Here is a 14,963-nt window from a genome sequence, read left to right as displayed (position 1 = left end):
AGCCAACAAGGCAGCCCCGTGACTTTGCCCACCCCTATGTGTGCCCCACCCAGCACTGTTCCGTGTCTCCCTCTGGGGCCAGACCACACACACACTCCCACACTCTACAGCCCAAGGGCGGGCCATTTTCCTTTCCTGGGACCTCGGTGGACCTTCCTGTGTCCATGCAGAAGTGGATGGTGACCCTGAGGCAGGGGCCTGACCTTGACACAGATCCCCACAAGCTCTGTCCAGGAGCTGCTGGATTTGGTGGGGCATCCTGGGCAGCAGCTGCCGTGGCCTATGACCTCAGCCAGACGTGTCCCAGCCTCCTGGCCCTGCTGTCCCTGTGTCCCCAGGCCATCCTCCAGGCGGGGGGAGGGGGGCCAAGGAGGCCAATGGACCCCTGTGCTGGCGGGGCTCCCTAGTGAACACAGCCTGCCTGTCCTGTCCCAGGAGTCCTTGGGGGTCCAGCAGCCGCCCTCCGAGCCCCCGCTGCCTGCCGGGCTGTGTAGACTTTCCCTGTGGGATTTCATGTTCCATCCAGTACGACTGGCAGCTGTTCCCTACTTCCCAAGAGGTGGCCTCATCCGTCCCGGGCCAAGCCTGGGGAGGCTGCTGGCAGCTCCTCCCGCCAGGTGGGCCCGTTTCCCCCTCCATCCCTCCTCCACCCGCTCCACTGCCTCGCGGGTGTCCTTCTGCCCGCCACAGCCTGGCGAGGGGCCAGGCGCCCACCCACGTCCCTCCTGTCCTCCTTCTCCTTGCGCCCCCATCTCTGCTCTGAGTCACCCACAGCCAGGGAGCAGGTGGGGATGGGGCGGGGGTGGGAAGTATGGTGGATGGTGTCAGGGCTGGGGGGCTGCGTCCCTGAGGGGGCCTTGAGGAGCCCCCAGCCTGGAGTCGAGTCCTGGCCTTGGGGACACTGAGTGTCTCTGTGCACCTGTTTCCTGGACCCTGACTGCCGCTCACACTGCGGGGCCCACGAATGTCCTCTCCCACTATGGGAGCACCCTCCCACTACCTTCAGCCTCCTGACTCAGCTTGGGGTGCCCCCACCTTGGGGGGACCCCTGCCTGGGGGAGAAGACCCCACCTGGGGAGATCCCTCCTGGGGGACCCTGTCACGGGGAGTCCCCACTTGGGGTCCTTGGTGTGTGCCATGGCCAGGGCCGTGTGGTGGGTGGGGAGCTGGCTTCAGTCCCCCATTGCCATTCCTCGGGGTGCTGTTGTGAAACGGTGAAGGCCCGTCGTGTATGTGGCGCAGGCAGTGCCCGAGTGTGGCTGTGTGGCAGGCGCCTGTCTCTTCTTGCCCCTGGGGCCCCTGTCCATCTCCCTCATGGTGGTGGGTCCCCGGCAGGGCCCAGTGACTGCCCTGAGCAGCCCCCACCTCTTCCTCGCTCCCGGGGGCTGCTGGGGTCTGGGATCTGCTGTCCCCGCGTGGGGTGTGCAGGGCTCCGCTGCAGCCCCCCCCTTCCTGGCCCCCAGCCCCCCAGCTTGGGGGCACCACAGGGGCAGCACGGGCCTGGCACACAGGGCGCGGTGGAATCAGCCAGGGGGCTGGCATCCGTGTCGTTGGATTTTGGGCAGCCGGCAGCAGGGGACGACTGCCCAGTCAGTGTGTCGGTTTGGCTTTGCTCTGTGTGACTTGCTCTCCCGCGGACGTGAAGGAACGCTGTGCTTCATCGCTGGGGTGCTCCTCCTCTGCCATCGCAGCCCAGTGCCCTCCTCACGGGAGCAAACGCTCCAGGACTGGCCCGCACGCACTTGGGCTTGTCTCCGCGTAGGACGTGCGAGCGGTTACAAGGTGAGATGGCTGAGCCCAGGAGTCCCCTGCAGGGTTCCGCGTCAGAAGCTGTGAGAATCGCATCTTGCCCCATGAACGCGCATTCCTCCAGAACCTCCCTCTGGTGTGGGGTCCCCCTCGAGACTCTCGCACGCGGCATCAGGGCCTCCTCTGTCCCCAGGGCTCATGGCACTGCTGCACCTGCTCCCTGTGACCCGGGAGCTGTGTGTGTCCCCAGGATGCAGTCAGAGCTGGCCTTGGGTCCTCAGGTGGGAAAAGGGCAGAGGGACTGGGGTTCCCAGAAGCTGGGGGAGCTTGGCCTATTCCCTCACTCTATGCCCCCCCTTCTGTCCCTATCCTGTTTAGAAGTCACCCCCAGACCCTCCCCTGGAACATGACCTCAAAGTGCAGTTCCTGGAGGTGCGTGCATGGGGTTGATGCAGGCGAGTCTGACATGGAAGACTGACTCCATGGGCCAGATGCGTGGGGTGTCAGTGGGGCGGATTCCTGGGGTTCTTTCAACCCACAAGCTGCACAATGGGTACTGTGTTTGTTCTGTGACATGTGCCGTCATTCCATAACAAAATGTTAACCTCTGTGGCCGAGGCAGTGGGGCTCCAAGCAGCAGGTGCTAGGCCTCAGGGCAACTCTGGGTGCCCTGGACACTCAGGACACCTGGCCACAGCCCTGGGGGGACCCTGTCGAGCTTTGTGCCTGGTCTCAAGGCTGGCCTGGTCACTCAGATGCTGCAGGCCCCACAGCCCTGGCCGGTGCCTAGTGAGCCCCTCCTGGGGTAGCTTGCTGTCTGCCCGGCCAGGAAGTCCCTGCGGTGAGCATGGTCAGGAGGGGGGCAGGGCCCTGGGCAGGGCGTCTCAGGGCTGGTTCAGGGTGGCTGGCCCATCCTACACCCTGCTGCCTGCAGGAGGGATGGCCTGCAGGTGTCCTTCAAGGCTCCAGCTGACGGTTTAGAGCCGGGTTGGGCTTCTGGTGAACCTGACTGGCTTAAATTTGACTCACGTCCCCATGTCCAAGATGGGGTTTAGGACATTCATCTGGAAGGTAAGAAACAACTTTCCCAACATTGTGGGAAGAAATCAAGGGCCGTGGGCAGGGTTAGGGGGTTGGCTTTTCTCCCACGGCTGCCTGCCTGTCCTGGACGGTCCATTCACTTCAGGGTGGGTGTCTCCATGGCCGGTTTTCACGATGTGCCCTCATTGCATTAGTGGCTTTGTGCCCGTTGGAAACAGGATCAAACCCTTTTATAAAAACAATATTTTGCCTAATTATGAAAGTAACAAGATCGTTGTCGACGTCGGGGAGACTATAAGCCCGTAATTCTGCCTCCTGGGGGGCCGTGCTGTTACTGACTGGATGTGGCATGCTCACTGGGGCTCTCCTGCATCGCGTGTTGTCACTGGCGTGGCATCAGGCCTCTCCTGGCCCCGTGTTGCTGACCTGATCCTGAAGGGGGCCAGCCAGGAGGGTCGGACACCTGCTGTGGCCATGGGGTGGACTGCTGGCATGTGGGCCCGGGCAGGCAAGCTTCCTCTCCTGGCCACACAAATAATTTATCTGCCCAGATGCGCCCGGGAGCCAGTCCGTCTCGTGGATGGAGCTTTGCCCTTGGAGACAGCTTTCAGTAATGAAATGCAGCCTCTGAGTTACCTACTTCCCACAGGTGGGTTCCCACCTGTATTTTCCTCCTGATTTTTATGTCTGACCCAAATCTGGCATTTTTTTCCAGAGGGAACTGCCCCAGCTCCCACCACCCTAACCCTCCCGAGCTCTCTCTGCCCCGAGCTTTGCTCTGGCCCACCCACACGTGGACTGGCTTCTGAGCTGCATCCACATTTGGGAGGTGAGGTTAGCTCAAACATTACTGGGACAGTTGGCAAAACCAGGATGTGGACTGTAGGTTAGATCCGAGGTCTGCACCGGCGTTCGACCTGCTGCATGGGGTGTGCACGGGGTGCGTGCGCCGAGATTATGCAGCACGACGTTCTTGCTCTTACACATACACAGTGCACATCTTGTGTCCCCTGGTAAAAGGATGCCTAATGTGGCTTCTGTCAAACCCTCAGAAAAAGTAAGCGTGTGCACACAGAAGGACCAATTATACAAATGTGCATTTTCTGAGGACTTCACTGTTTGCAGCTTTTCTCTAGGTTTGAAAAATGTTCAGCATAGTAACAAGAGAAAATCCTATCGGGGCATCTAGGGGCACAGTCAGTTAAGCGTCCAACTCTTGGTTTGGGCTCAGGTCGTGATCTCACATTCATGAGTTCAAGCCCTATGTCAGGCTCTGCTGACAGTGTGGAGCCGGCTTGGGACTCTTTCTCCCTCACTGTGTCCCCCTCCCTCGCTCATGCTCTGTTTTTCTCAAAATAAAATACACTTAAAAAAAGAAAAAGAGAGGCACCTGGGTGGCTCAGTTAGTTGAGCGTCCAACTTCGGCTCAGGTCATGATCTCACGGTTTGTGAGTTCGAGCCCCACGTCGGGCTCTCTGCTGACAGCTCAGAGCCTGCCTGTAGCCTGTTTTGGATTCTGTCTCCTTCTCTCTCTGCCCCTCTTCACTTGTGCTCTGTCTGTCTCTCAAAAATAAATAAATGTAAAAAAACAAAATGAAAAAAAAGAAAAAGAAAACCCTATGAAAGACAACACAAAGCTATGATGCCCCCCTAGCCCCCGTCAGCCCTCCCACTGGCCTGAGGGGGAGCAAGCTCCTGGCTGTGGCCACAGCCCCTTCCCCGCTGCCCTCCAGAGGTGGGCCTCAGGTCCAGGGAGCCCCAGCCCCAGTTCTGTTATCGCTGCCTCATTTTGAGCCGCACACAGACTGGGGAGTGGAATCCATGCTGCGTGTGTTCTGTTACAAGCATGTTTGATTCATCCCCCCAGTGGTGATGCCTGGACTGCTTCCAGTGCCCGCTGTCTGTGGGTAGGTGCTCAGCTCCCGCCAGGGCTCACTGGGTGTGGACATGAGGGAGGGAGTGGGGGGCAGGGTCTGTCCCTGTGGTTCCTCAAGCGTCGTCCCAGGGCTGGGCGCCCGGCCGGGCAGGTGGGTGCCGGGTGGGCAGGGCAGGACGGTGTTAGCATCTCTGGAGGCTTGAGTGCTGGGAGAGGGGAGGGCCGGCTGGACCTGAGTTGTTGCCAGAGGTGTCTGTCTGCGGGCATGACCGTCCCGCTCAGGAAAGACACTTGCGTGTTTGCAGGTGTGTCCGCATTCAGGACTGTCCTGCCCCTCCCGGCTCCCCACTGTCGCATGGCCCAGGGCCTGGCAGGTCTGAGGAGGCCTGCACAGTGGCCTTCCTGCCTCCAAGGACCCTGTGTACTTAGCCCGTTAACTGCGCCCTGCAGGCGGGTGCTGCCTGGAGTCCTGGTGAATCAGGCAGTTGTCTGGCATGGTCGTGTGCTCCCCAGACTCTTGCTCTGAGGGGCTCAGCATGTACAGGGCTGGAGTGGGGGGTCAGGACCCCTGGTCCCCCCGGCCCCCCTCCCCAGTCACGTCCCACACTGAGACAGCTGCCATCCTGAACTTGGAAATCCCTTGCCTTTCTTGACGGTTAGGCCACGCATGTGTGCCCAGTGACCTGTGCGTGTTGACCTCGGTGAATAAAAGTGCATTGTGGGTCTTCTTTTATAAGTGACTTTTTCACTCAGCCTGGTGTTGGGGTGGTGTGCACACGTTGATGTGTGTTGTGTGACTGTAGCGACGTTGATGCTGCATTCTCTAGACAATGGAAACATGGGTTTTTCCAGTATTTTGCTATTGAAATCTCCATTAACTTTAAAATTTTTTCTGGTAACGTCTGTCTGAAATAGAACATTTGTTTTCTATTTTATTTTATTTTTATTTTTTTAATGTTTATTTTTGAGAGGGAGACAGGGCGCAGGCAGGGGAGGGGCAGAGAGAGGGGGAGACACAGAATCCGAAGCAGGCCCCAGGCTCCAAGCTGTCAGCACAGAGCACGATGTGGGGCTCGAACCCATGAACCGCGAGATCCTGACCTGAGCCGAAGTCAGATGCTTAACCGACTGAGCCGCCCAGGCGCCCTTTTATATTTTTATTTTTAACTTTATTTTTATTTTAGAGAGAGCACGCACAATTGAGGGAGAGGGGCAGAGAGAGAGAGAGAATCTTAAGCAGGCTCCACGTTCAGTGTGGAGCCTGACTCATAGTTTGATCACACCACCCTGGGATTGTGACCTGAGCCGAAACCAAGAGTCAGATGCTCAATGGACTGAATCCCAGGCGCCCTGAAATAGAACATTTCTGATGAACTGCCTAGTCCTTAGAGGGGCAGCCTCTGGAATTGAAGCCCTGGCTGTGAGTTGGGGGGAGTGGGCAGGGAGAGCTCCCAGGGGCTCGTTCTGGCTGCTTCTTGCCCATGGCGAGCTCCCCCTGGGCCTGGACTCAGCTGCCATGGCAGCGTCAACACACCTTGGCCATCACAGTCCCGGACCTGTGTTCTGGGGATCTGTGCAGCCCCAGATGGTCCCCGAAATCCTGCCGAGGCCCACGCTGACCCCAACGGTGGACAGTGTCGCCCCGCCAGCCCCACGGCCGCCGCTGAAGAGCACACTGGACTTTAGTGGAGGCTCTACAGAGTTTGGAATTAGGACAAACAAGTGAAGGATGAAATTGGTGCCCTCAGTTCCGTGCTTCTCTTCCTGAACCATCTGGGGCTCCCGCCTCCGCCCACAGCCTCGAGCTGGAAACACCTGGCAGCCTCTTCCTGCCCCAGCGCTGCCACAGGACCCCTGCGGGGACAGGGGCACAACCTGACACGTCAGCTCTGCGGGCAGAAGGCGGTGGCATGTCCTCGCCGCCGAGAGTGTGTCCGGCACCCGGCCGTCTCTGCAGTGCCGGGCATAGGCTGCTGGGGCACAAGGTTATACCATGTTGCTTTCTGTCCCCAGATCACCAGAAGCTGGAGAGAGAGGCTCGAATCTGCCGCCTTCTGAAGCATTCCAACATTGGTGAGCAGCCCCCTGAGGGGCGGGGACCCCCCTCTCTGCTCCTCCAGCCAGCAGCCTTCCTCCCCCAACGATCGGACTTGCAGAGTCACCAGAAGGTCCCCTTTTCCTTCTCTATAGACGTGTCCTACCCTGAGGCCCCTGGAAACGTCAGATTCTGGGGGTTCGGGGCAGCCCCTTGCAGGAGCTCTGCGTGGACAGGTCCCCTCCCCTCGCTCTGTAACCCTGAGTTGTGTGTGATTCTGGTGAGAACATTCTGTGGCTTCAGGAGAGCCACAAGGCAGCCTGATTAAAAAGAAAAACATTGGGAAGCCAAACATCTCTGAGACCATAGCAGGCGCAGTCCTGGCCCGAGGTCCAAGGTCTGGTTCTGGAGAACTGCTGCCGACCCCTGCCGGTCTCTGGTGCTGTGACCTGGGGCGTTGATCCCGGCAGGGGTGCAGAGCCCCGGGAGCCTGGGGGAACGGATGCCCTTTGCCCTGCAAGCCCAGATCACGTCCCCCGTGAGTGGTATGGCTGTAGGGGCCACAGACCCTGGAGTCAGCCGGCCACTCGACCACCACTCCCTCACCAGCGTGGCTCGAGTGTGGCCTCTGCTTGCTGCTCTGTGGAGCAGGGATGTGTGTGCACCTGCCTGTCCTTTCCCAAGTCTGGCCCTTTAGGGAGTTGGAGCTCCCTCTGGGATACAGCCAGGAGGCACGGAGGGGACTCTGGGTGTGCCACCTCAGGGACACCTGGGAGCTTGTCAGGGTGGAGTCCTGGGCCCCTCCTGTCAAGATTCTGGTTCAGTTGTTCCAGGACGGGGCCCAGGACTCTGTAAGAACAGCAGGTAGTGAGGGGCAGCCAGTTTGGGAACCATCCCCAGACCAGGCCCTCAGCCTTGTGGAGGCCCAAGAGGCCCCAGGAAGCCTCGCCAGGCCTTAGGGCTGGTCCTGGGGGCCGTCCACCACTGGTTGTGGCTCTGCAGGGTGTTGGGTCTCTCCAGCCGGCCCGGACCAGTGGGAGGGGTGGGGAGGCAAATCCCCCCACTTCCCGGGCAGCCCCTGTGCCCCTGTGCCCGTGGGCTCCTGCAGCCCTGGGCCTGGGCCCGTGTGCTTTTACTTCCAGATTCTCAAGGTGAGTGTGTTGGACCCACTGGCATGCAGGGTCCCGCCCCGCCACCAGGAAGCCTGACTCGGGCCTGGGGCGGCCCAGGAATGGGGACTTTCACCAGCCTGTCAAGTGATTGTGACGCAGGCATCCACAGGGACCCCAGCCCAGTCCTCACTGACAGAGGGTAGGGGATGTTTGGGCGAGTGGTGGGCTTCAGCCCAATCTCCCACCACCCCAGCTGTTGTCCTCTGTGTACCTGGGCCAGATGCCAGGCACTTCTCTCCCTCTGTCCTCGTTCTCCTGGTAGATAGCACCACCCTGCCAACTCTACCCACACCCCTTCCTTGCCAGCGCCTCCCCTGCATCCTCTGAGCACCAGCTGAGGGCAGGTCGCCACTCTGAGCAATTTTCACGAATCCCCTCTTAAGAAGGGAAGACCCAGGTGTTCTTCCATTTGGTGTTCTGAGACACTTCACAAGATGTCGCCCTGCCCTGCCTAGATGCCCCATGTTGTTCCTGATCAGTCCCGGAAGTCCTCGTAGCAGCTTTATTCCAGAACACAGGGCAGAACTGTGCAGAGGGAACATTCCAGAACATGGGGGAGGCCGGGCTGAGACAGGACAGGTTAAGCTAGAACATTCCAGAAACTGGGGAGGCCGGGCTGAGATGCGTGCAGAGGGAACATTCCAGAACAGACAGACACAGGGTGAGACTGGCTGCCGTGGGAACATTCCAGAACACAGGGAGTTAAGGCTGAGACAGGTTCATCTGGAACATTCCAGAACAGGCTGATGGAGGGCTGACACTGGGGTGCAGATGGAACATTCCAGAATAGGTAGATGCATGGCTGAGACTGGGGAGAGGCCCTCTGAGGGGTAGTGGGACAGACTTCCAGGGGGAGGTGAGGGGAGCACCTTGCTCCCTGGCCTGGGTCTGCCCAGCCCCACCCTAGACAGAAGTGCCCCTGGCCCCTGGGAGAGGAAGCCAGGTGCAGGGCAGGGGCTCTGAGAGTGGCTCCCCTTCCTGTGCCCGCTTATTCAGGGAGCAGTCGTGTCCAGGGTGTGGGGAGGACAGGGGAGGGAAGGAGAGGGAAGGAGCCTCAGTTTCCCCATCTGTAAAGTGGGGAGTGCCCAGCAGGCCCTGGGATGAGTCAGGTGGAGAGCAGGTGCAGTGTTGAGGCCCTTCTTTGTGGAGCTGGGGGCTTTGGGGAGGCTGGGGGAAGGCTGAAGGGAGAGAGCCTCCCCTCTGCACATTGACCCTCTCTCCTTGGGCCTGGTTTCTGGGGTTAGAACTGAGTTCCTTTGCTGGGTGGTTCACCCCTAATCTGGGCAGGTGGGGGCCATGGAGGACAGTGCGCTGTGGGGGCTCCCTGCCTGGACAGGGGGGAGGAGATAGGTTTCCAGGGTCCGAATCCTGGGGCCCGCAGCTCATGATGTTACACATCTGGGCTGGGCCTTCCCACCTCAGACAGCACAGGGGTCTAGGGAGGGGGTCCAGAGCCTACCTTGGAGGGTGGCGGGACCCCCTGAGAGTCCCCTGGTCTGGAGGTGCCGGGCCCCAGCGAGGGGAGCATCCTGGGTGCATCCCCCCGGCCCTCCATGTCCAAGCACAGTTTCTAGATGCCGTCGACTTTCTTGTCGCCGTGCACCCTGCTCAGTGTTGTTTACCTGCTGTTTTTAAGAGGATTCAGTGACGGTTCTCTCTTTACTTAGTTCTGTCACAAATCAGTCTGATTTTTCTAAACCATTAAATTATTTTTGCACATTAAAAATGTTTTTAAAAAAAGAGTGTCCATGTGCACACAGTCTGCACTCCACACGGAGCCCCTCCAGTGTCTCCCGGGCAAGGAGGCGGGACCCCCCTCTCAGCGGCACTGGGGGGCAGCACCCAGCTTTATGGACCCCTGCCCCCCCCAGGGAAGGACAAGAAGGACCCCAGGAATGTCCCTCAGTGGGCGCTGCCTTCAGGGGCCCCCAGGCCTCTCTCTCCGCTTGGAGCTTAGTGGGGGTGGTGGGGGGCAGAGGCGGCTGCTCAGGAGGCCCCTTGCTGAGTCCACGCCAGGAATAGGTGAGCTCTTGTTCACCCCGCCTTTTTCACAGGAGGGTCTGGGGAGGAGGGTGCAGTGAGCAGGGCTCTGCTGTGTGTTGCGGAGAAGCAGGGCAGGCTGGTGGAGTGGGTCCTGGGCTGCTGTGTGGGCGGGAGGGAGGTCAGCAGGGACCTCCCCGTAGTGGAGGCCCGAGGCCTCCCCGTAGTCCCTGGGAAGGGTGACTGAGCCCAGGCAGCAGGCGGAGGCCATGGGCCCTGGAGGACCTGGCTTCATGAGTATGGTGAGGACGGAGGGGAGAAGGCTGGATGCTGGACCTCGAGCGGAGACACAGAGCCTGAAATGGAGGGCAGCCGCGCCCCCCCCCCCCCGAGCCAGCGTGTGGTCCCCTCCCCAGGGCCTGGACACCCTGACTGCTTGGGCCGGAGTCCACTCTTGGTGCTGGGCTTTGGCCCCTGTCAGCACCGCCGCGGCCGGCTCGGGCTTCCTGGCACAGAGACACGGCCTAGCCAGGCCCTGGGAGGATTGGAACCAAGGAGAGAGGAGGCCTGCAGGCTGTCAGGAACTAGGGCAGCAGCAGGGGCGTGAGGGAGGGGCTGCGACCTGGGGGAAGGTGCTGTGCCCCACTCTTTGAGCACCACTGGCCTGCCCTGCCAGGAGAGGAGAGCAGCTCCCGGGGTTCCACGCCCCAGTCCCTGTACTGCTGGGAGCTGTGTGTACCTCTCGGGAGCTGTGTGTCTCCCAGCTGGTAGTTGAACTTCTCTGTGCAGCATCTCCCAGGCTGGCGCACCCACCGAGAGTGGCGTCTGCACGAGGCAGGCTCCCGGAGCACAGAGGCAGAAGCTGGCATGTGAGGGGCCGTGTCCACAATGAGCCATTCCTAGAAATGTGTGCTGTTCAGTGCTTGTGCATCTCCAGCTGGACAGAGAGGACAGAGTGGTTGACGCCTGGGCCGAGAAGCACTAACTTGCTGTCCACTCTCTGGCTCGCCCGTCAAACGCTAGTGGGCCCTCTGGCCAGCACACCCCGGGCTCGGGAGCACTCGGGCCGGGAGCACACGGGGCAGACCAGGCAGGAGGGGTAGGCCTGAATCCGGGGCCTGAGCTTTGGCCAGTGATGCCTGGCGGGGCTCCCCAAGCTTGTCCCGAGAGGCTGGCGATGGGGCCCCACTGTGCACCTCCCCTGTGAATGGCTCCTTTCCAGGGCCCGGTCCAGGGAGCCTCCACCCTGTGGCCCCACCCCTTCTGCTACTGTGTGCACTCTAGGCAGGAGTGGGGGGTTGCTGAGAGGGGCCTCAGTCTCCCTCTGGCAGGGGAAAGGGGGCAGCAGACACCTAGTGGCCCCGTGGATGCCCTTGGGCTCTGCCCTGTAGCCTGCCCACCTGGGGGCGCCCCAGCCTCAGGCTGTGGGGAATCCAGGCCCTTGTCAGGACGGGTGGGCTTCCTCCATGAGGGAGGTGGGTCTGGGCAGGTGTGGAGGGGGGCTCAGTGGCAAGGGCGGGTCCCAGGCTGGGTGAGCCCCTCATGGCCTCTTCTGCCCCAACAGTGCGTCTCCACGACAGCATCTCTGAAGAGGGGTTCCACTACCTGGTCTTTGATCTGTAAGTGCCAGCTGGGGGCGGGGGGGGGCACCCCACGGCTGCTCCTGGGGTGGGATCCGAGGCCTCCCCAGCCCCTGGAGGACAGGCCCTGACCCCTGGGCCCCTCCCTTCCCGCCAGCATCCCTGCCTCCTGTTTGCACCATTGGGTCCCGCAAGGGGGCGTCTGCCCGCTGGGTCCTCCTTGGGGCGTGCAGCAGCCGTGAGCCCATGTGTGCACGTGTGTGCGTGCCCAGTGGCCGAGAGGGGAGGCTTCTGGGGCTCTGGCTGCCTCTCGCTTCCTGCTGCATTTAGGAGCGGTGAGCTCATCCTCATCCCTGACAGCTCCCACCGTGCAGCTATATTTAGCGTCTGTGAGTCATTGTGTCTGGGGACCAGGGCCCTGGGTGGGCAGGGGCCATAGGCTGTGGGCGGCCCCTAGTGGCCTCTGGACCGCCGCATGGCCAGGGTGCCTCCACACAGAGAGCTGCTCCTCCCTCAAAGGACAGATGGTCCTGAGAGCTCTCAGCCTCCTCTGGGTCCTCCTGTCCCTGCAGGGGCTTGGTTACCTCTCAGTACCCCCCGGTGGCCAGCACTGGCTGGGGACACAGCTGCCACTGCCAGGCTGAGGCTGTGTCCCAGAAGTCTGTCCTGTGACCCCTGCAGAGGGGGCAGGCTTGCTGTCACCCCGGTGTGCCCCAGACCCAGCCGGCTTCACCTGCCTTTTTTGCAGGGAATGTAGAGGCCATGGGGCTCGGGGGTGGCCTTGCCCAGGCCCTGGTGGCAGACGGGTGGGTGGGTGTGATTCAGGAGCAGATAAGGAGAGAGAGAATAGGGCACGGCATCCATGTGTGTGCATGTGCGTGTGTATGTAACTGCATGTGTGTGCATGCACATGCACATGTTAGAGGTTCTTATCTCTTGGCCCACACGACGGGAGGCCAGCAAGAAGCACTTGGCTGGTGTTTGTAGGGGGGTGGGGTAGGGGAAGGGCCTGGGCCCCACATGCCTGCCCCACAGACCTCTGTGGTCTGCAAGCCTGCAGTGGTTCCTGACCCTGCTGAAGCCCCTGCTCTGGGGCACCCAGGATGCCCCTGGGCCTCAGGCAGCTGTTTCTGGGGCCGGCGGGGCGGGAGCAGGGAAGAATAGGGGCAGGCCCTGCCAGCACCCACCACAACCCCCCCATCACACCGCAGACCCTCGACAGGTCCGTGGTGCCAGAATTGGGGAAGCACTTCGAGCCTGGGTTGGCATCACCTTCAGGAGGCCCCAAGTTTGGAGGCCGTACGGATTCAGGAGTTGACAGGTCTCCCCACTCCCACCCTGGGAATGTCACCAAGGCCTTGGGGACAGCTCAGAATCAGCCACATTGTCCAGCTGCAGAAAGGGAGGACAGGAGGGGATGCCGGCCTCTGGATCAGGTCCTTTCTGGACAGCGTGAGACGCCACCCCCCCCCCCCCCCCCCCCAGCCACCAGCTCCCTGCCCTGTGGCCCTGGAACACGTGGCCCCAGGTGCCCATCAGCACAGATAGGCTCCAGTGGACACAGGGACTCAGAGGGCCTGTCCCCAGCCCTGGGTGAGGCTCCCTAGGGTGGCTCCTTGTGTTCCTGCTGGGTCCTGGCCGGTACCTGGTGGCTTTCTTGCCTTTGCTCTGTGTTTAGACTCTGGGTCTGCAGAGCCTGACCTGTGAGCCGTGTGTGTGGAGAGATAACAAGGTCGCTTCTCCTGGGTTCTCGGGGTTCTGGCCTCCCTTAGGTGGTCACCGGTTCTGAGTCTCAGGCTCTCCTGGTGGCAGAGTGGGACCCTAAATGCTCCCACTCCCGGAGTCGTTGGAGTGGCCAGTGGGCTCTCGAGGCAGGCGTCTAGCTGGAGTGGGGGCATGCTAACACCCAGCATGTCCTGTTTTCATTTTTCTCCACTGTTAAAGGAGAGCCCAGCTATGACAGGGTCACCCCTCCAGCAGTGCCCCTGCCACAGGCCACAGCCCTGAGCACTGGGCACAATGACGAGCCCCGATGAGAGCAGAAATGCGGATGGAGAGCCCACAGCCCCCAGGGCCGGTGTGGCTGCAGAGGGTGGGAAGCCTGGGCAGAGTCCTTTGAGGGACTCAGAGCCTGCTGAGCCGGGTGAGGGGCTCGGGCGAACCCAGGGATGGCTCCTCCCTGCTCCCTGTGTGTGTGTCCCTCACCCCATTGTCGTTACCTTTCTGCCCACACCATGTTTTCCAGCCCAAGAGACCCCAGGTTGTCTGGCATCTTTCTGGGTTCCCAGAGGCCCTGCAGGCAGTGGCTGCTGTCTGGGTATTCATCCCAATGGTAGGGCCTGAGGGACAGTCGCTGAGCAGGGAAACGCAGACAGTGGCTGTGTGGGCAGAAATCCCACTCTCTTCCTAGACAGACTTTGAACACCTTGTGGTCTCACCCACCAGGGAGGCCAGGTCCACACACAGTCTCTTCTGGCCCCTTGCTCTGTGAAGAGACACATCTCTGGTTCTGGGGGACGTGAGGAACGAGCCAGATCTCTTCAGGCCTGGAATTAGAGTCACAAAGCCCAGGGAATATTGCAGAGGCCTGGCTCAAACTCCTGTGCTGCCCGCTATGCGAGCACCACTTAGATATCTGAGACTCGGTTTTCTGAGCATGATTGTGCTGTGTCCTGGAGCAGGGCTGCGAATGTCAAATCCTGCCACGTATAAGGACTCGGTAAGCTGTCAGTCCTAGGTGACAATAGGGTGAAGGTGGAAGTGGTGATAGTGGAATCCTCCTAGGAGGGAGGAAGAGGAGAAGGACGAGAAGGAGGAGGTGGGGGACGGGCAGGAGGAGGAGGAGGATGGAGGGGAGTGGGGGAGGGGGATAGTGAGGAGATGGAAGAGGAGGAGGAGGGGGAGGAGGAGGAAGAGGATGAGTGGGCAGGGGGAGGAGGAGGGGGGAGGAAGAGAAGGAGGATGAGGTGAAGGAGGAGGAGGGGGAAGGAGGAGGAAGAGGACAAGGTGGAGGTGGAGGGGGAGGAGGAGGACAAGCCAGAGGAGTTGACATCAGCGGCTGTAACAGCGATGGAAGTGATGAGGGTGAGTGGGTCTCCAGACTGACCTGTGTGTGCTCTGCCTGCAGGGTGACAGGTGGGGAGCTCTTTGAGGACATCGTGGCCAGAGAGTACTACAGCGAGGCGGATGCCAGGTGAGTGTGCAGCCCTCACTCCCCCTACCCTCTTCTCTTGCCAGCCCTGCCTCACCAGGCGGGCTGAGCAGGTTCCAAGAGCAGGGGGCAGTCGGTGTGTCCTCCCGCAGAGCAGAGGCGTGGCTGGAGTCCAGATCTCCTGGGGTAGGAGCGGGCCCACAGAGTGGGTGCTTTCCCTGGGTGGCTGGAAGGGAGAGAGTGGATGGCAGCGTGTGATGGTGGCCCCTCCTGGCCTCCCCGGGATGCCCTCCCTGCCCGTGGCCCACGGCTGGCACCCAGCAGGCCTTCCTCCAGGAGCTGGGCAGTTTCCAAACGCTTCTCCAAAGACAAGGCAGGA

General features: G+C 61.1%; 1 protein-coding gene across 1 annotated transcript in view; it reads left to right on the top strand.

The window, feature by feature from the left end:
- The window catches only part of CAMK2B (calcium/calmodulin dependent protein kinase II beta), an 82,008-nt gene that overhangs the window by 39,097 nt on the left and 27,948 nt on the right, over positions 1-14,963 (top strand). Inside the window, 3 exon segments of the mRNA XM_030307595.1 lie at positions 6,680-6,739; positions 11,418-11,472; positions 14,561-14,626. Of these exon segments, the coding sequence (XP_030163455.1) occupies positions 6,680-6,739; positions 11,418-11,472; positions 14,561-14,626 (181 nt within the window).

The sequence above is a fragment of the Lynx canadensis genome, chromosome A2 (genome assembly GCF_007474595.2).
Source record: "Lynx canadensis isolate LIC74 chromosome A2, mLynCan4.pri.v2, whole genome shotgun sequence".
Lineage (NCBI taxonomy): Eukaryota > Metazoa > Chordata > Mammalia > Carnivora > Felidae > Lynx > Lynx canadensis.
This window is presented reverse-complemented; position numbering and strand designations above follow the sequence as displayed.